Here is a 27,967-nt window from a genome sequence, read left to right on the forward strand (position 1 = left end):
CTGTTTCGATCTGAGAGCACTTTCGCGGGATCCAACAATTCGAGTTGGCTTACTTGGGTACTTCGCTCAGGAGCCGAAAAAGAACCAGAGTTTGTTTGTAAGGGCCAGTGTCAGCGAATGTGACCGACCTGAGCTTGCTATCGGCCGGGGTAACATTTCAGAGTTTGCGTGGGCACTTCGCAAAGGACATCTGAATTTATTATCTATTTGTACATCTTCAACCATTAAGCGGATTTATTGCACTGAATGGTGAGATAATTAGCGGTAGCTCAATTGTTATAGTATAACATGCAATCTAAAAACTCAAATCTGAGGCGACATGACACCCATGTGGATTTGCCACGTGATTGGCTGTTGGGGGGGAAGTGGGAGGGGCTAGAGAGGAGAGGGAGGATATAAAATCAGCAACCAGTTGTCTTCGCATCCTTTTCCTGAGAACTTCCGGAAACCAGAGAAAGTCCACAGTTGGAAAAAGATCGAATCATGAAGCTCATGCAGGATGCGGAGGACCCAAACCGCGACAGAAAGGTAAAAGGGCATTTTTTTTCATCATGTAGTATTTACGTGTAGTTAGGAAGGAGTTTAGTTTCGTATGGATATAGAAGAGTTGACTTGTTTTTATTATTTTTTTAAAACGCTTTCCAGCTAATAAAATCCCAAGTCGAGAAGCGTCGACGTGAGAGAATGAACCATAGTCTGGAGCGTTTGAGGTGCATGTTGATGCAAGAGCCACAACAACAGGAGCAGCAGGTAAAAAAACAAAAAGCCAATATGAGCTCAAATGAGTCATATTGAGGGCAGCGCGGTGACCTAGTGATTAGCACGTCTACCTCACTGTTCTGGGTTCAAATCTCGTTTCAGGCCTTCCCTCCTGTGTGGAGTTTGCATGTTCTCCGTGCTCTTTCAAGGGTCAAAAACATGCACATTAGCATCATTCTTCAAAAAAATGGCTGCAGGTGACCTAGTGATTGGCACATCTGCTTCACAGTCACAATGTTCCGAGTTCAAATCTCACGTTGGTTTTCTACAGGTGCCCCGGCTTCCACATCCCAAGAAACATTCATGTTGAAGACTATATTATGCAGAGGTGTTAATAGGAATGATTGTCTATCAGTGTACCCTGCCTTTTGCCCAAAATCAACTGATATAGATTCCACTCTAATGATGACATAACATTGAAAATGTGTACCTGATATTAAATTAACAGTAATAAATGAACGTACATGTGTTGCTCTATAGGGTCCAGCGCAGCGTCGTGTGGAGAAGACCGAGATTTTGGAGCACACGGTCCTGTTCCTCCACAATACGAGCAAAGCAACAAATGGCCAACAACCACCGCAGCATTCCTTCCAAGACGGCTTCCACACCTGCCTGCAAAGGGCCGCCCACTTCCTGGGGCCCGAGGGCAAAAGCCTGTGGCTCGCCTTGGATAACTCCTTCATCCAACGCTCCTTTTCACCTTCATCCTCCTCTTCTTCCTCCATCCTCCACGTGCTGAGACACAAGTCCAAGCACAACAGACGAGCGGCGGCTCAGTCCCCCAGAACCCCCCCGCAGGGGCAAAATTGGCTGGGGACGTGCATGGAGAGCCCCCCGGCGGAGGGCCCCTCACTTGGCCCCAGTGTGTGGAGGCCGTGGCCCTAAACAATGAACTTTGAACCCCCCCGCCCCTTCCCTATGTATACATTATCTGTCAAGTTGATGGTGTAAATAGTTTAAAGACGTCGTTTGTACGCTGCTGTGTATATATGTGAACCACTCGACCCACTATAGATGTAGATATAGTGCCGCTTGGGATGGGGAGCTGGATGCTGGCGCCCACCATGTGTCCACTTCAGAGGTGAGTTGTCACACACACACACACACACACACACACATAATAACGGGAGTGTGGATCATAATCAAGTGTCCCGTCTCATTTCCAGCTGCTTTAAAGTACGAGGGGCCCCACCCTCACGTCCATGAGTTATGAACAACCTCTGTGATCCCTCCTCATGATAATATATAATTTGTATATTTTGCACACTAACTTATTATCCATGTCTCCCTATGGTGAGCCTCTATTGTTGTTGTCCGACCCCACCCCTCCCATAAATAAACATTCCAATTCAATCAAATGGCATGTGTGTGTGTTTTCTTCTTACTTTCTCCGGGAGTGTGACTAAATTAGTCTTGATGTCCCAACAGAGACACAAAGCAGTTACTATGCATACACTATCGCCATGGTGGGCAAAGTTAAATTCAAGTAATAATTTCACTTTTAAAAGGCACAGATCAGTCATAGATGAAACCAGTCCCAATACATATGGTCTATATCAGGGGTGTCAAACCTATTTTTTTGTTGCGGGCCACTTCGGAGTTACGGGTTCCTTCGGAGGGCGGGTGGAAAATCTCATTATTTATTACCCACGACACTTTGACATTTCAGTACAGATTTCAGCAAGAATCATGATAGTTGATGCACATGATTTGCTCTTGCGGGCCACATAAAATGAGGTTGGGGGCCGGATCTGGCCCCCAGGCCTTGAGTTTGACACTTTGGTCTATGTAGTGGAAAAAGTTTACACACCCTTGTCCAAATGCCATGTTTTTCTGATATTTAAAAATGAGACCCCCCCCCCCCCCTGTTTAAAGTGACTATAACCTGTACAACTGCGGAGAAAATGAAATCTTTTCAAGATCTGAACTAAAACAAACTGGAATCATTTCTTACAATATAGGCATGTAAACTCATGTTAAATTTCCGTCAGACACCTGACACCGTTTAAAATGGCTCGGATAACCGCCAAATAAAATTGGTTGCTGAAATGATTTCCCAGCGTGGAGTTGTTTGGACTTCGCCGACTCAGCTGTTCAAGCATATTTCATGTATTTCAAAACAAATCACAGAAATTATTTGCTGAGATATTGGAAGTATGACTAACATTCTTTCCTTTTTTTTTAAGTCGGAGATTAAAATGTTGATACTTCTTTATATTCATTTAAATTGGATTTGTATTTACAGCTGTTCATTGAGATAGATGTGTGTGTGTCTGTGTGTGTGTGTTCTAAGATGGGGTTCCCACACATTCAGCCACAGATGCAAATGGTGGCGCATATGTCGAGAGCGGGTTGTAACGCGTTTTCTACACCTACGTGGAAAGAAGGGACAAAGTGTGTCCCTGTGGGAACGCCATTCGGCAATCCTTCTCAATCCTTTTAGTGCAGGAAGCCATAAATGAAGTGTTATTCATTCAGCCAACATGAGGTGTATACTTACGCGATGGCTCAAACGACCAAGTCAATTGAATGGTTGTTTGTGTATTTGTCTATATTTTAGGAATAAATCAAATCTGTCGCTCACGAGTTCATTCAACCAAACATTTCAGAACCACTTCTAAATACAAATAGTGAGACTACATTGATACATTAATTATTTTCCAAATATTTTTAGGCAAAATTCACTTTCGAAGTAGCCTATTGTCAGTTTTTTTTTTAAATAACATGAGCGGTGGGTGCCTCGGCCTATTAGAATATTAAAGCGAGAGAGGAACAAGCCATCGAATTTGTGTGACAATGTATGCAACCAAGGCCGATGTGAAGACAAACGTTGCCCTCGGGGTGTGATGCTGGGAGAACGGAAACCGGTCGCTTTCCGTCGTGGGGAGAAGTGTGAGTCATCAAAGTGCAGCAATAACTTCATTCAGTCAAACGTTGGTTTATTCACACCAGCGAAAAGACAGGCACGCGTCATTCCACGGGGCGCCACGCAGGCAACTTCGCACGCGAGGGCAATTGTCAAACAACAAACACGTAACATAAATGTTCTCATATCTCCCGTGGGAAACTTGTCCAGCTGTCACACATATATGTGCAAATGTTGACACCTTCGGTTTATTGTGTTTATTCACGAAAGCCACGTTTTTTTCCGCTTTAATCACATCATTTGATCACAATTTAGAAGCCTAGACTTGAAATGAAATACACAACACGGTGGATGTTCGTTATTGCGGGCGTAAAACACTTATTTGCGCACGTTTTACTCACAGCATTTGTTTGTGAGCATTTCAAAGCAAAAAATAAAAAATAAAAATGTAATAATGCTGTGAGTCCACAAAACACGCTTTGGGGAGAGTGTGTGTGCGTCACACTTTTGCGTCACACTTTTGGCGTCAATTTACGAATCCAACCATGTCGCTTTAGCGACTTGAAAAGAAATACAGTGCGTACACAAAAACAGTTGAGGGTCATTTGAGTGTCGTTCATGGTTGAATTTTGTGAGCGCAAAGCAGCTGTGGGGAAAGCTTCAGTTGTGGGGTGGGGGGGGGGGGTCCTCGTCTTGGATGTGCGTTTTCACACCCGAAGTGTCTGGCCTTCGCCGGATGCTTGATGCCAGCACCCCCTTCATCCTCTTTTTTTTTCTTCTCAAATACACGAGCCGTTCTCACCTCTCAGGGGGCACGTGTCACGTAAGTGTGGGTGTGTGAATTATGTCCACGTGCCCGTGGATTAGCGAAGGGTCTTGTTGGCACATGCAACAAAAATTGTTAAACATGAATTAATACGACGACCAAAAGAAGATGGATGACAGTGCAGACCTGCACCAATGCCTATAAATCTTAATTCGGATCAGAACGTTTGTATAAATTAAATCCTTTGTCCACAAAGATGAAGGAACATGTTGAATAAAGCAAAAAAATCCTGGAGCACACGATCTTCCTGCAGCAGCACACTCACAAAGCATGTTCTCATTGAACTGTTTAATATTTTTAAAATGCTGGCAATTAAATGAAGATTGGCAGTTATTTACTCATAAAACTGGTGCCCATTTACAATTCACTTTTTTAACTTTTACCTAATAAAATGTAATTTTAAAAAACATTGGTTGACTGAACAAAAATTAAGGCTAGCAGCGTCCACCACACTCGATTTTGTGTTCAAAGTTATTTTTTTAAAATTACGGATTATTGATTTACTCGTATAAAATTATGAATATAACTCTCTACAATTGCGTCAATTGTTTAAATTGTAAGGTAAAATTTAAAAAAACGTTTTTAAACGATACAAGCAACTACATGGCGGCAGCAGTGATCAAAATCAAAGTGCTTAAAATGTTTTACACAATCAAACGATGGTTTTAATAATAAAATATGTATGTACAGCATTTGAGATTTTACCGTAATTTCGATTTTATTTCGTTAGCTTCGACTCGTACATTTGTTTGACATTTTAAAGGCACGGGGCTGTGATACATCAAATGAGCAGACGGTGGCGCCATTCAACTTCACGTTGCGTGTAATTTGACGGCCACCAACGAGCTGCTTCTCAGCAAAAACTTCGCTTAATGCAAGACTAAAACCAATTTACACCATTTTCAGAGCCATTAAGCGCCCTCGGCATGATTTATTTCCCATTCCTTACCGTTTTGTCGCTGTTTGCCTCATACAAAGGAGGGAAGCCCCCATTACAGACTACCTTTGCTCCATTCCCGAGTGCTTTAACCCGACCAAACCGAACAATGATTAACAATTTCCAAAGAGAATGGCCGACTTTTCCCCAGGCTTATCTCAGACTACCCGTGTTCGTCCACTCCAGGCTGCCACCGTTGGAAAAGATGCACTTATCCCCGGCCAAAGGCAGCGGCCTCGAGCCTTTACCTCGGCCTGTTCGAGAGCGCCTGCTCCCGGGGCGGCCTGGCTGGAGGCCGCCAGGCCCGTCCGCGGATCGCTCCGTGAAGACGTCGTGCAAAAGGGACAAAATGCTCGTCAGGGTCCCCAAAAGCATCCTGGGTGGTGGGGAAATTAATTATCAGCTCAAACTGGGTACATGTCAAGCAAAAAAATCCTCGAAGAATTTTGTTTATTTTCTCAATGGACTACAACAATGTGGTACCAAGCGACAGGTGAGTCTTCGTTTATGATTAACGGGACGCCACGAATTACTTTACACGCATTCACGTTGAGCAGTTTATCACAATGTCTAGAAATTAGTCCTTGACTCATTTCAACCTTTACCCAAAATTGTAGCCATATTATGGCTAAGCTAACAAATAGCCTAATTTCCAATTTGCTCGCTCACGACACCCGATGACATACTCGCCTTGAGACCAAAAATCTTACGAAAGTTTTGTTTTGTCTGTTTGAAATTCGACGAGTTCGTTTTAACGTATTCTGTATATGTATCGAATATTTGGTTCAACAACAAAATCGATATTGATATTTGTGTTTGTTGACTGATATACAGTATATTGCTTCGGTCACTTGGCCCTTTTTATTTGATTTTGTAGTTTATGTTTAAGCATTTGACACAAAACAAACCACATCACAGATGAATATTCAAATTAAACAATTGATTATATGATTATATAATACCAGTAAATCAATTCTCATTTACATGGGTGATTTCACTGTTTAAACAATTCTGTCAACAAAAGATACATGTACAGTTGGCATTTATCTTTTTTCCTGATAGTTCACTTCTTTTTGTGCAGATGATTAATGGACAGATGACTTATTCAAACACACTGCAGTACAACCCAGGGATACGCCAAGGGCCCATAAGGAGAACGGCGCCCTTTGTGATTATTGTTTCCTGTAATTATACCAGGTGACTGCCACCATATGGGTCCAGATCCAGTGACATTATGCGCAATGTTATGAAAATTCTGAATTTCTCTGCAGGTATCAATATGCCTACAAAGTCGGCTACCTTCCAAAGATGCGCATGCGCCACATCTTCAAAGCAATGCGAAACAGAGCCAATTTCATTCTGACCCCACGGAATGGTAAATTCTGCGGAAATAATCAACTTTGCCTCTTTTTGAATGGTTTTCAAGAATCAATATGAATGGGGAAAAAACAAGACTTCTGTGTGAACTACAAATGAGATCAATTTAAAGATAAATTCCCTTGTGTTGTAATCGGCAGCTCAGTGGGAAAGGCTTGCTCCGTTGGATCAGTACATTCTTGGTGAGCCCATGTACTTCGAGGCCGAGGGTCCATCCATGCCCCAAGACATGAGGCTCTATGTCCACTCGTGTTATGCCACACCCAATAAGTCGCACACCTCCACACCTCAATTTCCAGTCGTGAAGGACTTTGGGTAAAAAAAGAAAACCCAAAACCCCACAGATTTTGTACAGCAGAAAGTGACAGGTGCTTTTTAACTACCGTTTGTCTTCCTCCAATGATGAAGGTGCATGATTGAAAGCAAATACAGTCGCTCCAGATTCATCCCATACAAACGCAACGTTGTCCGATTCTCTGTGGATGCTTTTTACTTCCAAGGGATGACGGACCAAGTGAGTTACTGTACATTTTGTTGGCGATTCCAGGTCAAAGATTTGGCCAAGAGTGAATTTCTAAATCATTTACCGCAGCTCTACATGCACTGCACCATGTCGGCAGAAAGCAACATTCCCACTCCGACGGCAAAGTCCTGTAACTACGACACAAACTTGGGAAGGTCTGTTTTATTTTATTTTTTTCAACCACTTTACTAGAATTACAAGGGGCAGAGTAGAAAGAAGTACATAAATTGTAAAAGAACAAAAATGTGAAAGTTTTTTTAATATAAGTCAAAAACCTGTTGTCAAGAGTGCCTGTAATATGTTAGGGAAAAAATGCACTTTACATGCAAGCAGTCAGGAAATTGTAATTTTTCACAACATGAGTAAAAATTACTCATTTGATTCTAAAAATTGTAATTCAGTCAAAGAAAGGAATGGGAATCATATATTCTTTTACTTATTTATATATAAAATCATTTCGCTTGTCTTTTTTTCCCTTAAGATGGGTGGAGCTACACGGCTGGGACTGGGTGTGTGCCTGCTGTGACTCCAGCTGTGGCTCTTCTGCTGCTGCTTGTGAGAAACATCATCCCACCTATTTTTTTTTTCCTTTTTAAATCTCTAGTATTTTACATTTCTCATTAATAACAATAACATGATTACATTTTCACATTTCTTTTTTCCAGTGAGTGAAGTCACCACCAGCAGCAGAGGGTGGAAAGTGCAGCCAAGAGGGCAACTCTTCAAAAACCACAAGAGGAAGCGTTTGTTCTTCTCCACCACCGCCACCCCCACCACAACAGCACCAACTTCCTTTGTCAAGACCAACATAGAGCTCATTCAAAGGATAACTACACCGTGGCCGGCACTGATCGTGGACGCGGATGACACTACGGAGCTGAAGTGGCCGTTTTGGGGCAGAGGAGTGGAGCGGGTTGAGGATGAGGAGGACAATCAGCAGGTGAAAGGCACGGCTGTCACGGAGGAGGAAGCTCATCAAGCATTTGAAGGTATTTACAAGATTCCATGAGAAAATAGAACTATCTTGAAACTTTGTTAAAACACACAGGGGGGGGGGGGTGGACTTTGGACATGGATGGTGTACGTAATAAATAAAATTCTGATGACGTTCATTTGTTTTTATTCAGAGCCTAATGTGGAAGCTGTCAGAAAATTTGAGGTGGAGATGCTTTCCACCACCACAGCGCCGACACAGAAGACTAACACGGGGATGACGAAGCCTGATGTGACGGGTAAGGTGGTGGAGTGGGACTGGGAATGGGAGGAGGAGGAGGAGGAGATGGTGACGAAGGGTTCTGCCATGGTGGAGGAGGTCAAAGAACCTCTCCGAACCTTTGAAGATATCTTTGAGTTTGATGAATAAAGCCAAATGTCGCAACCACAGGAGTCCCGTTCTTAGCTACAAGAAACATTTATTAACATGAGTAAATGTCGCGTTGCTACATGACGGAATATTCTGTACAATTTCTTTTACAAAACGTCTTTGAAGTCAAGTTTCTTTCGATGACAAAAACGTTCCGCCAACTGTCAAACAAGGTACTTGCAGTGGATATAAAAAGTCTACACACCCCTTTTCAAATACCAGTTCTTTTGTGACATTGAGGAAAACAAAACTACAGCAAGATAAATAATTTCCAAGCTTTTGCTCCCGTTGTGACCTATAAGCTATAAAAAAAATGATTTGGAAAAAAAATCTTCGTTTTGAAAAAATATCTTCCTGTAATAATTTGATTGCACAAATGTGCACACCCTCTTCTAACTTGGAAGTGGCTGTGTTCAAAATTAACCATTATATGGGAGTCAGTGCACATCTGCCACAATTTAAAGTGCCTCTGATAAACCTCAAATAGTTGTTATCGTCATCATTCATTTTGCTCTGTAGCAGAAAGGTGAATGTTTTGTGCGAACATTAGCTGCTGTTTTGAACTGTTCATAATTCCTTCCACCTTGTCCAAGGCCGCCGTTAAAGGTCAAGAAAAACAGCCCCAAAGCATGATGATGTCCCCACTATGTGTTCTTTTGGTAGTGATGGCCATAAAGTTCAACCTTGCAGTCAGTGTTGGCAAAAGCCCTTCATTTTCTCCACTTGAAGGAAAGAAAAAGTCTGGGAACTCCTACTAGAACAGCTAAAATTCATTTAATTTTAATTGGAAGCACTTAAAATGGTGGCAGGTATGTTCTGACTTCTATGTAATCATTTTCTATGTGATTAACTCTGAACTCATTCACGCAGAAGTTTTAAGGGATACATTTTATCCATTGTTTATTTTTACTCCACTTTCTAAGTAAAAAAAAAATCAGTTATACATATATGTCACAATGGTGGAAAGAGTTTTTAATTTAATGATCATTTGAACGGGTGTGTAGACTTTTTCTGTCCGTCGTACAAGGGGAAGAGAAACTTGGTTCCATAACAACTGAATACAGTAAATACAGCGTGTCATCAGTATATTCATAATATCCCACGACGAGTATACAACCATCCCATTCGTCTCTTGTGTCCGTCCAAACTTCAGTATAATGCCCTTTTTGAAAGAAAAAAAAATTCTTCCTCCTTTGGGTGTGTTTGTGCTCAGTAGTATGAGCTCAGGTGGGAATGGGTGGCCGGATGTCTGTTCATGGCCCCCCCGGGGTAGATGGGGCTGCTGGGCGAGTTCCAGTACGTGGACGGTGGGCTGAAAAAGTTCCCAGGCGAGACAGGCATGGGCGGTGGGTGACCCGTCATGAAGTTCATTTTGGGCTGGTGGCTGTGATAAGGCTGCACGTAGGACATCTCTGTCTGGTATTTGACCATGCCGCCGCCGTCGGCTGCCTGGTGGCTCTGGTGCGTCTGCGAGATGCCCTGGAAGTCAAACTTGTAGGCGTAGCGCTTGCCGTGCACCTTGGTCATGATGTTCTTGTCGTAGTAGTAGCGCAGGGCGCGACTCAGCTTGTCGTAGTTCATGTTGGGCTTGCTCTTACGCTCGCCCCAACGCTTGGCCACCTCGTCGGGATCGGTCATTTTGAACTCGCCGTTGGTGCCCTCCCAGGTGATGATGCTGGCGTTGTTGCTGTCTGACAGCAGCTCCAACAGGAATTGCCACAGCTGGATCTGGCCTGAACCTGTCCAGAGGTAGTTTGTGTGTCAGTGTCAACCTGTGAACTTTGCACAACCAAATGTGTGAAATATCAAAGCCGTATTTGTAGGGTTTTTGTTGTTTGTTTATTCATGCAATTAGTGCAGTGGTGGGACAAGTATGGCACGTGGGCCACATCCTGCCTTTCTGATCTTTTACTGTATTTGGCCCTTTGGGCCCTCTAATATTTGTTGCAATGATTATTTACCATTCGTTGATGTCAAATAATGTCAGCTGGAACCCTAACGAGGAGCAACGGCAATTGGCGTCAAGTATGTTTTTTGTCTTTTAATTTTATTTCTTTATTTATTTTTGTAATATGGTAATGGGGGGAGAAAATAATTGGGTTACCGGTTTGATTATAAAACTCAGGTTAAAGTTTTTTTCCTTTTTTTTTTAACTATGGCCAGTAGATGGCAGCATTATATCTCTCTTGGTTGAGGGCATTGTCTCAATGGAATGAAGATGGGATGGATCTTTGGAAATACAAAGTTACCAGCCACTTCAGAATAATCAAAGTGATTGTCACGTTAAATCTACTCCAAATTGTGTCACAAAGAGAAGATATTTAGAAGCAATGACAATGAAAATACACATACACGCAATTTATGGGACTCATGCACGCACACACGACGGAATACTATACCACTACGACTACTAAATAGCATGCAAATAGTTTGTAAACTTTTTCAAACGTAAGATTCTTCCACTGGTGATTTATTCATTTCGTTTTTTTGGTAAATATATTCGTTGGTCATCAAAATCACATTTTCATTGTTGGTATGGTATTTTAAAGAAGAAAACAACTGTTCAGAGGTTTGAGGCGGAATATTGTGTGACACTCGAGGTTCCTTTTTTTTAATGGCTGGCCTCTATAGTTAAAAAAGATTGATTATACATCTTTATTTGACTGTAATTTATCCAGATTCACATTTGCAATGTCAACTTGGCAGCTGACATCAGAATAAAACGTAGCAAAAAATAAAAGCAAATTCAAATGCATAGGTAACAATATGTACATTGTGATATAGTAATTTAAGTAGAACTCAGACGCTTTGTTGTGAAATGGCCATTCAATGGTCAATTTGTCCATTCATACAAAAAATAAAATCAGCCCATGAGACCAGTTCCACTGATAGACAGGAAATGGGTTGACATGTCATATCGTCACAGGACGTATGAAAAAAATATCAAGGACAAATGCCCAAATTTTAAACAAAAGTCGGCCATTCTAGTTTGACGTAGACATTTTGAAGGCCTCTAAATGTGGGCCTAGCCTGGCTCAAAGTCAGTTTAAGCATTTGTCGAGAAAAGGGGATGTTAGAGGGGTCCATTAAGCGCTGCATGCAGCTTTACCGAAAGGTTTTCCTCGAAGATTTTTGACATTTTGAACTTCCCTCGAGTGACATGTTTGACTGCATGAGTACGTTGCTGTTGAAATCAAGATGATTTGGGCTGAATTGTAATCACACCCATGCTTGCCAAAAAATAAATATTTGCCCCTTAAAATAAAAACAAATGGACGTTCTGGACTAAAATCAAGCTCAAAACAAGGCTGCAAGTAAGAACATTTCAACACACATTTGGAGTCAACAAATGGGACCTTTTCACTGTGTGACTTGGAGTAAGGTGATATATTTCTGGACAGTGACCTACCCACAGGCCTTTGGGCGCTGAGGTCAGGCAGCTTGTACGAACTTTGCTTGCCTGTTCGGTTCTTGGACGAGCGGACGCCTTGGCCTTCTGTGAGGAAAACAGCAAGGCAAACGGTCACAGACGTCGGCTCCGCCCATCACTTGTATGCCAGGCTCTCACTTTTTTTTGTTTTTGTGTATGTTGCCAACAGTGGAAAGGCCTCATTTGTGTCACCCATTTTTGTTGAACTCATTCTGTGAAAGTCCGAAAGTCTCCTTACCTGGGTTTGCTAGCCGGCTGCTTATGGGCCCTAATGTCTGATAGGGGTCTGTCAAGAGTAAGAACACGACATTAAGCAGCGGTACAGTATTGAATTTTAGAAGTCACTGCTCTACAGTAAGTGCAAATGCACAGTGAAAATGCTGTGTGATAGGTCAGAATTTTGTGTCAGGTTTTAACCTCTTAAATATGCTAGACTTGTGATTTCGTGCGTTCAAGAACCAACAAATAAGAAAATGTGTATTGTACTATTGACACTCAAGTGGTGGCTGTCATGGCAACAGCTTTGACTAGTTGGAAAAATGTTGATTTCTCGAATCATTTTTCCCACGGGATTGTGGAAATCGGACTATTTAAAATTTAAACAGCAAATTAGTTGACTCAACTGCACCAAAGGTGATTTTTACACATTGAGACCCAGTTAAACCTCTGAAGTTGAGGTCACATATGTAAAATATCGTCTTGATTTTCAGTCGAACGTGCATGTTTAAATGCCTTCATACTCTACTTCAATCCCCCCCCCCCCCTTGTTCTTATGCCATTGGTGTGGTGTCCATTTTGTGGGCAGATACCTTCATAGCTACATTAGCATTAGCTGCACCCATGATGTGTTTCTTTGAGTCGATGGTATTCATTTATGTGTTTATTGATTTTTTTCAAAGGATGTTTTTGATGAATCACACCTTGGCCGATTCTTGATACCGGTTCTGTCACTCTGCTGTGTTGGTGCTCCATGCTGGAACCTAGCAAGAAGGACGACGGCAAGCGTGTTGACACGTTAAAATGAATCGTGTCCACGCGCTCGACCCCGATGTAGTTTCTTACCTTTGGGCACGATGGTCATGCTGTTTGTGGTCCAGCTGTTCCTGCGGCTAATCTCATCAAAACTGCTTTCTGCGCAGAACAAGACAATGAGACTGATGAGTACGGCGGATGAGACGCGTGATTGTAAAGAATCAGCAAAATCTTTTGAAGTGGCCATTGAAGCTTCAGCGGGAAGGAAGTCCGTAAATGGGCCAGCGAGACGATAAGAAGTCAGTAAGTCTGGAGATGACCCCGTAGTTTCTTGGGGGAGCTTTCTTTTGTTTCGGCCGCCTCTGTCTCCAGCAGATTGTGAGTCGTGTCCCCGCAGTGCGACCTATACCCCCCTACCGCGAACCCGCTCTACCCCCTACTTCCTGTGCCATTGCAGCTGCTTCCTGACTGAAACGGCCTGTTGAGTTTGGGATTCATCAGTTGAGGCCAGTGTTGTGCCAAGGAACCTCTTTCGACTCGCGAAACCATGCAACACGGCTCTGAACTCTCAGCGCATTGTTTCTCGAAGCCTCGCGCGTTCCCGCTCTCTTGTTTGTTTGCGATAAGCGAAGAATTTGGAGGTTAAGCTGAGAATGGACGTGACAGTTGAGATGAAGAATCCCGGTTGGACAATACAGCGCAACCTCTAAAGGTCGCCATTTGTTCAGCGTGTGACTTTGATTTGGGTAACGACCGTTGAAGAACGCGACGCTTTAGCTGTCATGTAAACGCCATGAATGGTTACAGTGGTACCTCTACTTACGAAATTAATTGGTTCTGGAAGAAATGTCTGAACTAGAAAATTTTGTAGAGATGCGTTTTCCATGTAAATGCCCTAATCCGTTCCAAGCCCCCCCAAAATTACACAAATGTTTTCTCAAGCATAAAAATGAATCAAAATATGGAACAAATACATGTTACAATTAGATTATTGCACAATAAATGAGAGTTGTGCATAATGTAAAAAAAAAAGAATAAAAATGATGGTCATTTAACTTTGAACTGTCCATCGTTTTTAGCCCTCTTCATGTTCTCTCTCAGAAGTGGTTTTTTTTTTTGTCTGGAGTTTTGTAAAGAGCTGATCCAAGGACGTTTGCTTTTGTCGGCTTTTAACAATCATTCGAAAATGTCCATGGCGAACATCGGCATAGTGACTGGTGAACACTTTTTCTGGGTGATTCACATTTACGTAAAACTATCGGAACGCCTCATGGTCCGGGGGGCGAATGACGAGGAAGCTGCATGGACATGCATCTGTCTACCGACACATATTGATTCATGCGGTAAAAGTCCCTGTTAGCCAATGGGATGCCAGGATGATGTTCGGTAATAGCCAATCGCAGAGCAGCTATAAGTTTGTTGCGTACAGGAAACTCGGAGCTGCGAGTAGCAGCCCATACTGTATTTTTACCTTTTGTATCTTGAAATTTCTTTCGTAACAAGAAGCAATATTTTCCTGTTGAGGCGTTTCACAACTTGAACATTTCGTATGAAGAGACGTTCGAAAGTAGAACTACCACTGTATTTTCATTCAAATTCATATACAGAAATGCAGCTCTACAAGTAATAGTACTAATGAGATGTAGCAAAAATGGCATGTCGTGCTTGTTTTTTTTTTGTTTTTTTTGTAGTCAGGAGGCATTCTGACATTGAACAGATTGGATGGACGTATGAGTTTTAGTCTGCACATCTACTCGGTAAACAAACACAGTGAAGCTCAGTCTCTGCCAAGTGGACATCAAGGCTAACACTATGCTACTGGAAATATGTACATTTTAACACCGCTTACTTTGGTGTATTAAAAGTACATTTTGGAGTGGATTTGCTCTGATTTGATGGATGGTTTGAGCAAACCATCGAGCCAAACATCCTATGAATGATTGTCGGTGTAGATACTCAATGATGAGTCCTTGTCCATTTTTTTGAGCCTGTCGGTAGATCCTTTATTGATCACATGGAAAACGCCAATAGCAAATAGAGTCTTACCAGCTTTGACCTGAAGTCGAGGCTGCGGTGGGGCCGGCGGTGGCGGCGTGTTGGTGGAGGTCGTCGTGGAGTACGAGAAAGTGGGACTGCCTGCCGGAGAGACCAAGACTGTGAATGTTTTGTCCAGTCTGATACAAATAGTTAATTATTTTCATTGTCTTGAAGCAACTGAGGCATAACAAGTGAACTACTTAGTTGCAACCAATATAATCATTATCCCACTTTTTTTGGGGGGGGGGGCATGAATATATTTGCTGGTACGACTTCAAAATAGCCTCAGTGAGGAAGGGGCGTGGCCTTACTCTGCCGGAGGTAATTGAGATGCGAGAGCAGGATGTCAGCGTTGTAGGCGGACGTGAGGTGCATCATGTCCTCTTTGGTCAACTTGCACAGGGCCTTGCCGTCCAGCGCTTGGAAGAGCATGACGTCCACTTCCTCCAGGACGTACTCTTTGATGGCCCAGTCCAGCCACTGACGCACGTGGTCCTGTGTCCACACCTCGGGATCTGTCAACCGGGATGATAGTCAAGTGTAGATAATAAAAGCTTCATGTATTATCGACTGTCAATGGCTAAGATTGTTCAGGGAGGAACTTTTGTGTGGAATGTATTGTTGTTGAAGGAAGTGGAGTCACTATCGAGAGCACAACTTGGCGGTAACCGGCAGAAGCGCTGTGGATTCAGTCTGAGGGTAGCTTGCATTAAGAAGGGCGACGTGATGTCAACTGTGGGAAGTTGAGCTTTGTCAATGCAGATCACCGTTATAGCAGAACCCCTGTGGCCATTTTCATAATGATGGTGATGTATCCCCCCCCCCCCCCACCCCAAAGAAAATTCATCATTAATTTCCACAATTAACTTGTTCACTGCTGCGGACATCTATAATATTCGTAAACTGGATTAAATGTGTTTACTGCCACCGATGGATATATTTGCCAAGCTAGTTTTTCAAGGGATGAGCGTGGAAAAGGGTCTCGTCCCGCTTGTCTCTGAAAGTTCTAAATTCACCATAATCAAAAGTCTTTTGTCTGTATTCATTTCGTTTGTATTGTTGGAGGTGTCACAAAAAGTCACTGTTACACTTAGCCCGTTTATTTTCACAAAATGCTGGTTTTCTCCACTTTTTGGTCAGAAACCCGTGTTTTTGGTGCAACCAACCCATTTTCCACTTCTGATTACCGAAGAATGGAAAGAGGCAGAGATTCAATTTTTTTCCCCCTGGTAGGTTTGATGCTTATATTGTCACAGTGAAATGGGGAACTCTTTAAGGAATAAAATATAAAAGGGATTTGTCAGGTACATGATTATAATTTTCTAAAATGAATGCCTTAATTTTTCTTGAAAATTACTATTATTATTTTATCTTTTAATCCAATGTTTGAGGGTCTCGCATTATATAGCAATAAAAGATTAAACCCTTGTTGCCCACTACAGGTGGTCAAATTTAGGGATATTTCTCAAAGTGGCCTCAAAAACGATCTTCAAATTTATCTTCCTTAAACCTGCAGATATCCTGAAATGTCTCTACACGTTGATTGTTCAAGTGTCTGTGGTGAAGCTTACAACTTCTGACACGGCAGGTTTACCGGTAATTCAAATTGGATATACGTTCATTCTCCTCCACTTGGCCTGCATTGCCCATTACAAAGAAAACAAATGTTGAATTTTAGCAAAGTTCAATGGGAGCATAATTGGAAGAATGGCTAACGGTCTATTTAAAAAAGGGAAAAAAAACACATCTAGGTGTGGCAGCTACATGAGTCTTGGACATAGTAATCTGTCAATACTGTGCTACATGTGAGACACCCAAGTGGCCGGTAATGCCACAGTCATGATTACTGCACATGTTCACAAATGCCTCACAGTAGTTTGATTATATGACTAAAATTGGCGTCACGTTCAATTTTGTGATTAAAATGACGATGTCCAATCCAAAATGTGTCACCGCAGGAAGGGGTGAGTCATTTCCAGTCGCAAAACAATGAGCGCACCTTTGAGTTGCCCGTAATCGTGTGCTGCGGACGCCGTCCTCACACATCTTTTAGTTGTTCCCAATTGTTCACACGAATGCCGCTGTGAAGCAATATCCATGTATTATGACGCAACGAGCGACTCCTCGGTGAGTCTCACTCAGATTTCTCAGCGACTTGAATTGGAGAGAAAAAAAAAAAGTACGACTGACTCATTGCAACACTCGCCATCGACCAGCCTGGCGCAGACTGTTGAGGTCCATTTCAAGTGTTGCCCCCCCCCCAATAAATAAATAAATCACATTTCTAAATGAGCTCAAACAGTCACAGTAAGCTATAACTTATTGTGGCATTTTAGGAAGTGATTATATATTGACTTTCCAAGAGGAAATTTGTAAAAAATAAAAATAGAAAAAAAACCTAGATAAAATTCTCCATTGTTCCCACATTTGTAATTAATTTGGATTTTCACACAGAACTGGAAGAATACAACTGCATTTTGTCGAGCAAACATGAATAAATAAACCCCCCCAAAAGTTGTAAAAATATTTTGTATCTAAAGAAAAATGTGAACAAGTATTAACTAAATCATCTTTGCCTTTTTAAGCCTTTCCAAAAGGGCAAGTAAAAATGATTTGCATATTGTGGTTGCAGTTCAATTTTTTTCTGAATTTAAAAAAAAAAAACGGACCAAGATCAATAATATAAAAAAAAAAAAATTCCACCATTGTGACTGATACAGTATGTACAACTCAATTCGATTGCGTTTTTAGGAGTAGGGAAGTAAAAATGAGTGACTGATAAAATTGGTCTCTTACAACTGGTCTCTGGATCAATTCAAAGTTGACCAGCCACATGTAAATTTCATGTTGAATTGGATTTAGTTTAAAGTTCCTGTGATTAACCCCAAATAAAGTTCCGTTGTTTTAGTAGGCTTTTTTTTTTGCTCCAAAGCGTGATTTTGCCACCATCAGGCTTTTGTGGACATTGCGGAAGCTCCTTGCGACCCGTGGCCTCCGCTATAAGACTTAATTCCAGGACTCGTCGACTAGAACAGCTGAACTGCTTTAATTAGAGGCAGCAGTTTGAATGTGACTGGCTAATTCTGAGCACAGCCAAATCCCCTTCTTATGAGGGTGTGCACACTTGTGCAACCACATTATCTCATTTGATTATGTTTACGTCCCCATCGCTAAAACGTTTTTGGGGGGGGGGGGGGGGTTTGCCTCCAATTAAGTTGTTATGGTCACATTAACTCATTCAGTACCAGCCAATTCTAGACCAAGTCTGAAAAGACGTTTAAAAACGTCTTTGGGAGTAAATGAGTTAATGGGAGAAAAAGTTTATCTTGGTTTCATGCTTTACATAGAAAAACTTGGCATTTGAAAAGGGTTGTGCAGACATTTTATAACCACAGTTTGTACAGAAACACATCCGAGTCCTCGGGGGGGCAGGAGGGGTCTGGGTCTGAGAGTGCCCGGGCAGGTGATCTGCTCACCTGCCGGTACGATGACCCGCTTCTCCTCTGTGTTGGTAATGCTGGGAGGGGTGACGTTCGGCGGGGTGACGCGGGGCTCCGGGTACGCGGGCTGGTACGCCATCGGGACGCCGTCGTTGCTCATGTGCCGGGAGCGCTTGGTGACGCTGCAATCCACCGGCGACTCGTGGCTACAACACGGGGGGGGGGGGGGGGGTATTGTAATGATGTTTGTTCACGGTGTATGCTAAATAATGGGGTTGTTTTTTCTTCGGGGCCCATCTCAATTGCTCTCCTCGCAGACGACGACAAAGGAAAATGAAGTCAAGTACAAATATATTTGTTGTCAAAATCACTTTTGTGATTGCTGTCGCAACCTCTGATGGGACAAGCCGAACGTCACGACAACAACATAGAGATAATATGGAGTTGCAGTTCTTGGCTGTAACCAGCAAAGGAGCTTGTGGTTAAAAATCACATTAATTTGCAGAAGGTTCTTCATTTTTAATTGCAAGTTATCACCATTGGGGAAAAAAAAAATCTACAATTACTAAGGAATACAGCTGTACTTGTTCATCGATAGTCCTATTTTATACTTAAAAAATAGTATATGTAAAATGAATAGATTGAAATATAACATTTTCTGCTTGATTAATAATCAATACATAATTGATCTTTTTGGTGATCATCATACAACTGTTATACATAGCATTCATCGTTCTATTCAAATAAATTCATAATTATTGAATTAAAATGTATGAATGGCAGAAAATTGGTAATTTTCCCTCATCAATGATAGGCAAATGCTTAGCCCTATTGTGAATAAATTAAAATAAATGCAGTACGTAAATGTAAACCGCTTTATAAAAATGGATTCCTTGATCATCAATATTGGAAAATTTATTCATGGATCATTGATTTCCCTCTACTGTATAGTCTAAGCATATCCCTAGTATTGATAAAATTATTTCATTAAATTTAGTACATAAATATATATTTTTGTAATAATAGACTGATGGAATCACAATATGAATTAAAAAAATATTGCCTTCTCATGTATCCCTTGATCAGTTATTTCCCCATTAGGCCACTAGAGTCAAATGATTTTCCGTAGTATTTTTTTTATTTCATTCACATTAATATCTTTCGATTTTTAAAAAAAAACTGATGACATTTTGGAGTTTTTATTTTCCGCGCCATTTTTACGCCACGACACAAATTTAAGATTTTACACCAAATGCCCAAATTCTGTCCACAAGCGTGATGCATTTGGAACGGTACCAAAGAATATTTTAGTCAATGGAAAAACCCCGGACTGTGACAAAGTCCACCCCCCACACCCCCCTCACTCCCTGTTGGATTGCTCTCCCCACCACCACTGTGGCCCCGCCCTGACTCACTTGGTTCCATTGACGTGCTCGCTCCTCTTCTGTGCGGTGGCGGCCGGCCAGTCGGGCTCGGTGGGCTCGGGGCTCTGCTTGAATCCGCCTGGCGACGTCATCTCAGTCTTCATGTGCATGGTGGCGGTGTAGGGCGGCTCGTATATGGGCTGGTCCTCGCTCACCACAGACAGCGCTTCCTGTACAACACGGCCACTGGGTCAGTGGCTATTTTAACACATTTCCTGATTAAACTAATGATTGTTTTGACGCCCATTTGAATAATGCTGTTAGTAGTGTTGCGCCACAACTACTTTACCAATTTCCACAGGGATAGGCGGCGTCTACAGTACCAAGGAAAAACCAATTACAGTCTTGCGAAGAATCTCAATAAAAGTCGTGGATACTAGCTAACAGTAAAAAAAAAAAAAGTTTTAATGAAAATAAAATGAAACTGCATTTTATGTTAATAAAATTCTAACCCCAGCGAAAATGTGTTTTTCATTATATCCTCTGTGAACTTTTCGAGTTCATTTTAGCCACTTTGATGCCATTGTCAGTAGACAGCGAGTGGCAAAATGGCCGACAACTGAGATGGATCAAAACAGGTGGATTTTTCTGCTTCATTCCTATTCCACAAACACAATATTAAACAGACTGCCGTGTTAAGACCAGTGGGCGCGCATAGAGCATATTTTAAAGATTTTTTTTTTTACATGACCTTTCCAACACTACATCATGCAAATGTAGCGTCCATCACTCTGAACGAACCAGAAAGTCAATAAGGAACAAAAGGACTTTTAACACATGTTAGACTTTTTCAGTTTTAGTTGAGCCCAACTTTATTCAACAAATTATACACGGTGATCAATTTACAGTAAATGTGTCTGGTCAAAAGAGTGTATGCTGTTGAAAAGATACAGATGATTACGCTAACGCCACAGTCAGAAAAGATCTGACAAGGTTTCAATGCAAGTGCTCAAGTGTGAGATGACAAGTCTTTGAAAAGCATCAGTCGTCTTTGACCACAGTTAAAGCGAGTCGACATTAGGGTTGGGTTTGCAGCGCGAGTCGGTGGGGTCCGACGGAGATTTAAGCCCCTTCAGCTCTTCTGCCAAAGCTTAAGATGGCACGATACGTTGATGCGTCTGCGCAGAGACCACAGCAACTACGACGACGTCCGGAGCCTGAGAAGCGTGTTTGTTTAGAGGAGCCAAGCATTGTCTTTTGGGTCTCGTACGTCAGCGATGTGCTTTTTCAGCAGCCGACAGGAAACCTGGCCGCCATGTGCGGCAGAACCTTTTGGCACAGACCCACGGAGAGGAAGTTTAAAAAAATGTGGGTCATTTGAAATCTGCAAAACACCCCATGGTCAAGGGTGGTGGTGGTATGAAAGAGGCGAGGTCGTCGGACAGCCAAACTATTGTTGTTGATTTTGCTCGTCTTGTAGATCTGAGGTGACCTCTATAAACAACTTCTGTTGTGGCAATAACAAAGGGGAAACACCAAGAGTTATCTCAATTGCCACTTACTTATTATGACTAGTTAGCTGTTAGCCTTTTAGCTTGAGCGCTAGCTGGTGGGTTGCACCTCTTGTTGTGGCATGGAAAGCCATGACCTGGTGATATTTTTCAGCCAGCATAGGCTTTCAGCAGATATATTTTAACAGCTCAAATGTATGGGGATTTGTTGGAAATTAGCCTATTAGGTCGTGAGCTAGCTGGTGGCTAACACTTCGTTACGGCATTTAAAGACCTGGTGGGATATATTCCAGGCAAAAGGAGGCTTTAAGCTGATATATTTTCCCGGCTCAATCGTGTAGTAATTTGTTGACAATTAGACGTAAGAGAGATGCTTGGTGAAATATTTGTGAGTGGTTTTGAGTTAAGCAGCAAAATCTCCCCGTTTTTAGCCATCTCAGGGATTTGTCCACTTCCTGTCGAGTGAAATGACATCACAGTTGCTCAGGGCTCAGGTGACGACCACCATGGCTCACCCGTTTTCACGGGCACAATGGACGCCCCTCGAGATGGGTTGCGTCCAAATTTGAAGGCTGTGTCCTTCAAAGGCCGAATTTGAAGGCAATATGACGAACTTCCGGCTCTCCTCGACCGCACGCTAGTTTCCAAATTCACTTGGCCTTCGAATATAACTTTCAACTCTGGCCTTTGTTTCCATGGAAATGGGCCCTGAGCGAAGACTGCTTCGGAATACGCTTTCGTAACCTACATTGCGCTGCTCTTCTTTTGCTCTTCAACACTTCATCTCTTTTGCCACCCGAGCACATCGCCGCCATATTGGCGTAATTATCCTCTCTTTTTAAATGTTAATTTATTTTTTAAACCACTTTACAGACAAACCAAATGACAACGGCTAACTGTTGAATGTAAATGGACTTATCGACGCAAAAAAAGCACATGGAGCAAGGCAGAGCTTAACTCATTCACTCCTAAAGACGTTTTTAAACGTCTTCTCAGACTTGGTCCAGAATTGGTTGGTACTGAATGAGTTAATATGCTATTTGCTCTCGCAGGTGACCTGTTTTTCTCCCTCTCTCTCTCTCTCTCTCTCTCTCTCTCTCTCTCTCTCTCTCTCTCTCTCTCTCTCTCTCTCTCTCTCTCTCGCTCTCTCTCTTTAGACAAATTTTCATGCGCAGAAGTGAAACGGCGACCTGAAACTGGCACCAAACAGCCTGCGAGGCAACTAATCCTCAAGAGTAGAGACAGCAGTTGTTGTTTTTCGATAGTCGGCCTCCCGTTACTCTCTCACTTACCACAAGCGATGCTGCACAAAACCACCACTAACGCAACGGCCTCCTAGAGACCGAGCCAAGCTGTTGCCGCCTTTTTTTTTTTTTTTGAGCCTCGAAAATCTGCAACAAGCGTTGTGTCTTGTTGTTGTAAGAGAGCAACTTCCACACATGTCAGCAGCTACGCATTGCGTCACACCATCTTGCCTAAAACTGAAGCGTTGCAAGGCTCAAGGCCCAAATACCAATCTGAAGTGCAGTGGTAAACTTGCCCAACTACAGTTATCATAGATTGGGTTTTTTCTTTACAGCGAGTTTCGATTTAGTTTTTAATTTAGCTTTTTCATTTCATTTAGTTTTAATTAGTTTTGGACGATGGTCGACTGGTTCGCGCCTCGGCCTCACAGTGCAGAGGTGCAGGGTTCGATTCCGGCCTTCCTGTGTGGAGTTTGCTTTTTCTCCCTGTGTTTGCGTGGGTTTTCTCCGGGTACTTCGGTTTCCTCCCACGTTCCTAAAACATGTGTTGCAGATCAATGGAACACTCTAAATTTTCCCTAGGTATGAGTGTGAGCTCTCATGGTTGTTCATCTATGTCTGCCCTGCGATTGGCTGGCAACCGGTTCAGGATGTACCCCACCTCATGCCCAAAGACAGCTGGGATAGGCTCCAGCATGCCCCGCGACCCTTTTGAGGCTAAAGCAGATCAGAAAATGGATGGATGGATGCTTTTTTAAGTTTTTATTTTTGCAGAAATGCTTTTTGTTCAGTTTTCATTCGTTTTTCTATTAGTTTTAGTTTTAGTTTTTTATTCATATATGGAGTATTTGTTGAGGCCATGATAAAAAAAAAAGTAAAAAGTCATTCAGTATTGTGTAATACAGTAAACTACAACTTCCAAACGGCTGATCAACCTTCCGTCTTCCGTTTGTCGTAAAGTTATACCAAGATGAATACATTTAAAATCAACCCAGAAGAGCTCATGTATAGATTTAATTTCCAAGATGAAAAGAGAGGATAATTTTCTGTAATTATAGTTTTTAAATGTCAAATGTCTTTTTTTTTCCACGATTACCCAACAAAAATTGTTCATTTTCATGAACTAAAATAACGTTGCCCGCAACTTTAACTGTTTGGTTGATTTTTAACTTTGCTTGATTTTAATATACCAATTTTTTTCCCTTTGGGAGATGTCATTTTTATTGTGGACTCTTGTTCATTTATTCACAAATGAATCCAAAATCAGTGAGTTGTTCCGGTGCGACGTACAAAATAGTCGTTGACGGCAACGATTGCTTTCGACACAACAGGGTGGGAGAAGTGATTGTCAGGTGTTAAACTTCACACCCCTTTTCCGCTTTTCCGATATTCCTGCACACCTCCCAAGGAAAAATCGCTGTCTTGTTTGTCAACCGCTGCAACGTGAGACGAAAAGGCAAAATAGAGTGTACACTTATGCATGATACAATACACAATGTTGTGATTTGATTTTTTTTTGTCATCATTTTCTGAAAATGAAGTTTGAATATTAGCGGGAAAATGCCATAATTTTACCCCCAAAAAATGTTAACAATATTTTTCCCAAAGTTATTTTACAAGAGGAAAAATTTGTGAAAATATTACAAAAGTGGATGTAATTGCATGAGAGAAAACTGTTTTGTTTTTATTAGAGAATGAAGTTAAAAAATTATGAGAATAAAGTTGGACTTTTTTTACAACAAAATATAAGTGAGAGGTGGTATGAACATTTTGTTGAAATCATGTTCAGGTACAGTATAAGTTAGAAGAAAAAAATGTAAATGTTACAAGTCATTTTAAGTTTTTAAAAATAGACATGTCATGTAGCACAAAAAACTTTAATTTTATGAAAAGTTAATGCAAGAGAAAATATACTGTATATTTCGAGGTTATTATAAAATTTTTAAAAAATCTTTTTTTTGCTTAAATTTCAAACATGAGCATAAAGATAATTTCCCAAAAGCTTTTTGGCATCGTAACGTTACAAGAATAACAGGTGTACTTCATTAGATTTATTTTTTTTCTCACAGGAATGTTAGATTGAATGTGAAAACGTTTTCTTTGCCATTTTCAGATTGTATATTTGTGAAACAAACATCTTTTCACCAGAAGTCGAACATTATGAGAATAAAATCTTTGAATGGAAAAACAAGAATAGATGCAAATGTCAGCGATTTTTTTTGTCACAAAAACTGCCATAAAGTTAAGAGAATAAACACTTCATTGTACTAGTATGAATTGAACTATTTTAGAATAATGACATAGTGGTATCTTTTTTTTTTCTGAGAAGTCCAAATCTTATGCGATTATAACGTGATTTTCTGACAAATACATATTTTTTAATTAAAATGGGAATAAATACGTTTTTTTCAAGGAATTTATTTTTATTTGGATCAAATTGGTGGAAACTTTATTTTGCGAGGCATAAATATGAAACCACAACAATAACGGCATAGTTAGCAAAATTGTTTGAGAGAAAGTTGTAATTGTACGTGGGGTGCGGGGTGGGGGGCAGGATTTTGACTAAAAACATGACAAAAATAACAGCAATCTTATAAGAATGAATTTTATACAAAATGTCAACTTTTCATGCAACTTTCAGCAAAGTGACACAATCCTAAAACATATGGCTTGTGTGAAGCACATTGAGTTGCCTTTGGACAAAATGTCATCATAGGTCATTTGGACCTTTTAGAAAATGAAGGATAAAATTGAAAGACTGAACTTTTTTGGTCCAAAATTGTACAAAATGCTTGGCATTTTAAGATAAGATAAGATAAGAAAAGCTTTATTAGTCTCGCAATGGAGAAATTCCCAATTCACATTTTAATGAGCCTACTTTAATTACAGCTGAATATTTTTAAACAAAATCCACATCCTTTTGTGGTTAGAATTGTAGCAATGCTATCCACTTATTGAGGTGATGTTTTTTGTTTTTTTCTCAGTATGAGTCCTCTGACGAAGAAGTTGTGCAAAGGTTGTGAGCGTGTCTGAGGCCTACAAAAAAAAAGGAAAAAAAGCAGAAGTAAAAGTTGACTTGAGCTGATTTTGCAAACGATGTCTTTTTTTTCGCCCTGAGGCCGAAACTTCTCTGCAGTAGTCAACCAAACGTTTTAATTTTGCAGAAAAACTTCGTAGGTTTTTTTTAATGCACTTTTTAAAAAAATAATAATGTTTGAAACTTTGCGTGTCTCTATGGTCCAGGCAGCCGGAAACATGTGCGGAAAGTCTGAGGTTTGAGACAGGAAGCCTGCAGAGTTGAGATAACGACACCTGACGAGTGCTCCCGTTTGCAGCTATAAATTAGACTTAAAATAAACCCCACCAAAAACACACACACACACACACACACTCACACACACACACGATCGACGCGAGAGAAAACTTTGCGCAGGCCATTGTGTGCGAAAGAATGTGCATGTGACACTCCACCCCCTTCTAACATGAACACCCATTAGAATTAAAACATCGTTCTCCCACTGTCAAATTCGTTAATTTGTCACATTTTAGGGCATCACGCGAGACACGCCTTTTTATAGAAAATACTCAAATATGACTTCCTCAATCTACGCACATCTCGGCCCTTTTTTTGTCAAGCCACCCCAAAAAAAAAACCTAATAAGATAAGTGAAATAGAGAATTAAGTGTCGTTTTATAGCATGATTTGAAAACGATATATTTTTGAAATCAATCGTCTTTTCGTCGTTTCGATCTCAAATCCGCATATCCGCTAGTTTGAACCTCACATCTCATTTCAGTCAAATAGTCATAACAGTAATAGCATGATAAAATAGGATGATTAAAAAAAAAGAAGTTAAATACCGTTTTTTGCACACGTTTGGCCTCCCGGTGCCCATCCACGATGCCCTGAGGGACACCTGCCGCTCCATTGCGAGCAAGCTTCGACGCCTCTCGCTAAATTGCGGCTCGTACCTCCTGAAAAAGTCCACGCGTGGTGTCCGTGCCAGTTCGGTTTGGTTACGGTTGCGGTGGCGTGATACAACAAAAAAAAAGATCGATCGAAGAAATAACCGCGCAAAGGCCAAGAAGCGTAAAACGGGCGTTTTTTTTTTTTTGGTTCGGTTTTGTTTTGCGCACGCTAACGAGTGGCCCGTTTGACGGAGAGGGAAAGAAAACCAACGCGGCGGTTGAACTTGTGTTATTCAAGCAGCCGACATAACAACCACGAACGGGAAGGAAGAGGAAATTTTGTACAAGAAGGAAAGAGTGCGGGGGGACTCTCTCACTCGCGGTGTGGGTGGAAGAAGGCTTCGCGTCGTGCGCGTGGAAAGTCCACGACCACGACGAGCACGTCCTTACCTTGATGGTGCAGTCCATATTCGAAGCGGCTTGCTCATTGAACGCGTCTATTTCTCGTCGTCGGATTGATTGATTTTGCCGTTCAATGATTTGCGGTCTTCAATTGGCGCCGAGGTGCGTTGGCTCGATGGCGCAAACCATTGTACTGTAGTGCTCTTTTTTTTTCTGCTCGCACACCATAAACCGGATGGCGAGAGCTCTCTCTCTCTCTTTCTCTCTCTCTCTCTCTCTCTCTCTCTCTCTCTCTGTCGTCTCTCTCTCTCTGTCGTCTCTCTAAAGTGGGAAGTGTCACCCATGCATTCAAACAACTCTTCAGGCAAGGTGCCACGTGATCTCACTTTAGATTGAAAATGTATTATTGCCATGTTATCAGTAGGCCCTGATTAATTAAATTTGATTTGTGAGCAAAATTTAAAAAAATCCAAAAAAAATTGGACGTTCGCACGATGGTAATAATAGTCAAGAATAAATAGATAAATCAAAACGAAAAAGAGAATTTTAGTTTCATAAAAACATGTCGTGTTACGTGTTTATTGTGTTGTTTGGTTCAAACCCTTTGTGGTTGTGTTCGGATAGTGGATCTTTTATACATGCATTGAAAAAAAAATGAAATACAGAATGTCAAGAGCACATATTTTGTCCAAATCTAAAATGTTCATTTTTATCTTACACCTGGTTTGGAAATGCGAGTTCCTTTGTGATGAAAATAAAGTTCCAATAATGTGAGATAAAGTCATTTTAGTTTTGAATTTTAGAAGAATAAAGTCATGAACCTTACTGTTAAAAGAAAATCTTCATTTTACGAGTGTACATTTTAGAATTTAAAAAATGCCAATGTGGCAAGGCAAAAAAAAGTCAAGGGAAAAGTTCTATTAGATAAACATTAGATTTTTTTTCTTTCAAAAACAAATCAGTAATAAGCCGTCATGCTATGAGAATTTAGATTTTATCATCACAAA

The 27,967-nt window shown here is 41.3% G+C and overlaps 3 protein-coding genes across 6 annotated transcripts; 2 read left to right on the top strand and 1 right to left on the bottom strand.

Moving 5' to 3' along the window:
* Nucleotides 1–409: 409 nt before the first annotated feature.
* Nucleotides 410–1,644, top strand: LOC147204047 (transcription factor HES-2-like). The gene is made up of 3 exons (XM_086114380.1): nucleotides 410–528; nucleotides 646–750; nucleotides 1,240–1,644. Exons 1-3 carry the CDS (start codon nucleotides 484–486, stop codon nucleotides 1,642–1,644), a joined length of 555 nt encoding a protein of 184 aa, XP_085970506.1. The 5' UTR covers nucleotides 410–483.
* Nucleotides 1,645–5,347: 3,703 nt separating this feature from the next.
* Nucleotides 5,348–8,666, top strand: zp3d.2 (zona pellucida glycoprotein 3d tandem duplicate 2). The gene is made up of 9 exons (XM_086113506.1): nucleotides 5,348–5,881; nucleotides 6,470–6,585; nucleotides 6,660–6,763; nucleotides 6,906–7,080; nucleotides 7,174–7,279; nucleotides 7,358–7,443; nucleotides 7,770–7,843; nucleotides 7,954–8,277; nucleotides 8,416–8,666. Exons 1-9 carry the CDS (start codon nucleotides 5,378–5,380, stop codon nucleotides 8,649–8,651), a joined length of 1,725 nt encoding a protein of 574 aa, XP_085969632.1. The 5' UTR covers nucleotides 5,348–5,377; the 3' UTR covers nucleotides 8,652–8,666.
* A 14-nt stretch (nucleotides 8,667–8,680) lies between these two features.
* fli1rs (Fli-1 proto-oncogene, ETS transcription factor-related sequence) lies at nucleotides 8,681–27,168 on the bottom strand. Of its 4 annotated transcripts, none has more exons than XM_086113507.1 (10): nucleotides 27,009–27,168; nucleotides 19,946–20,124; nucleotides 18,567–18,736; nucleotides 15,402–15,605; nucleotides 15,100–15,189; nucleotides 13,144–13,212; nucleotides 13,002–13,061; nucleotides 12,320–12,367; nucleotides 12,061–12,147; nucleotides 8,681–10,390 (listed from the first exon to the last, which is right to left on the bottom strand). In XM_086113507.1, the coding sequence occupies exons 1-10, from the start codon at nucleotides 27,024–27,026 to the stop codon at nucleotides 9,861–9,863; spliced, it is 1,455 nt and encodes a 484-aa protein (XP_085969633.1). In that variant the 5' UTR covers nucleotides 27,027–27,168; the 3' UTR covers nucleotides 8,681–9,860. The 4 variants fall into 4 exon arrangements, with proteins under 4 accessions (XP_085969633.1, XP_085969635.1, XP_085969634.1 ...); XM_086113509.1 differs by having other exon boundaries at nucleotides 19,946–20,152; nucleotides 27,009–27,165; XM_086113508.1 differs by lacking the exon at nucleotides 27,009–27,168 and adding an exon at nucleotides 26,511–26,921.
* Nucleotides 27,169–27,967: the final 799 nt, after the last annotated feature.

This window comes from Hippocampus guttulatus, chromosome 6 (genome assembly GCF_054856545.1).
Source record: "Hippocampus guttulatus isolate MCC_2025c chromosome 6, RoL_Hgut_1.0, whole genome shotgun sequence".
Lineage (NCBI taxonomy): Eukaryota > Metazoa > Chordata > Actinopteri > Syngnathiformes > Syngnathidae > Hippocampus > Hippocampus guttulatus.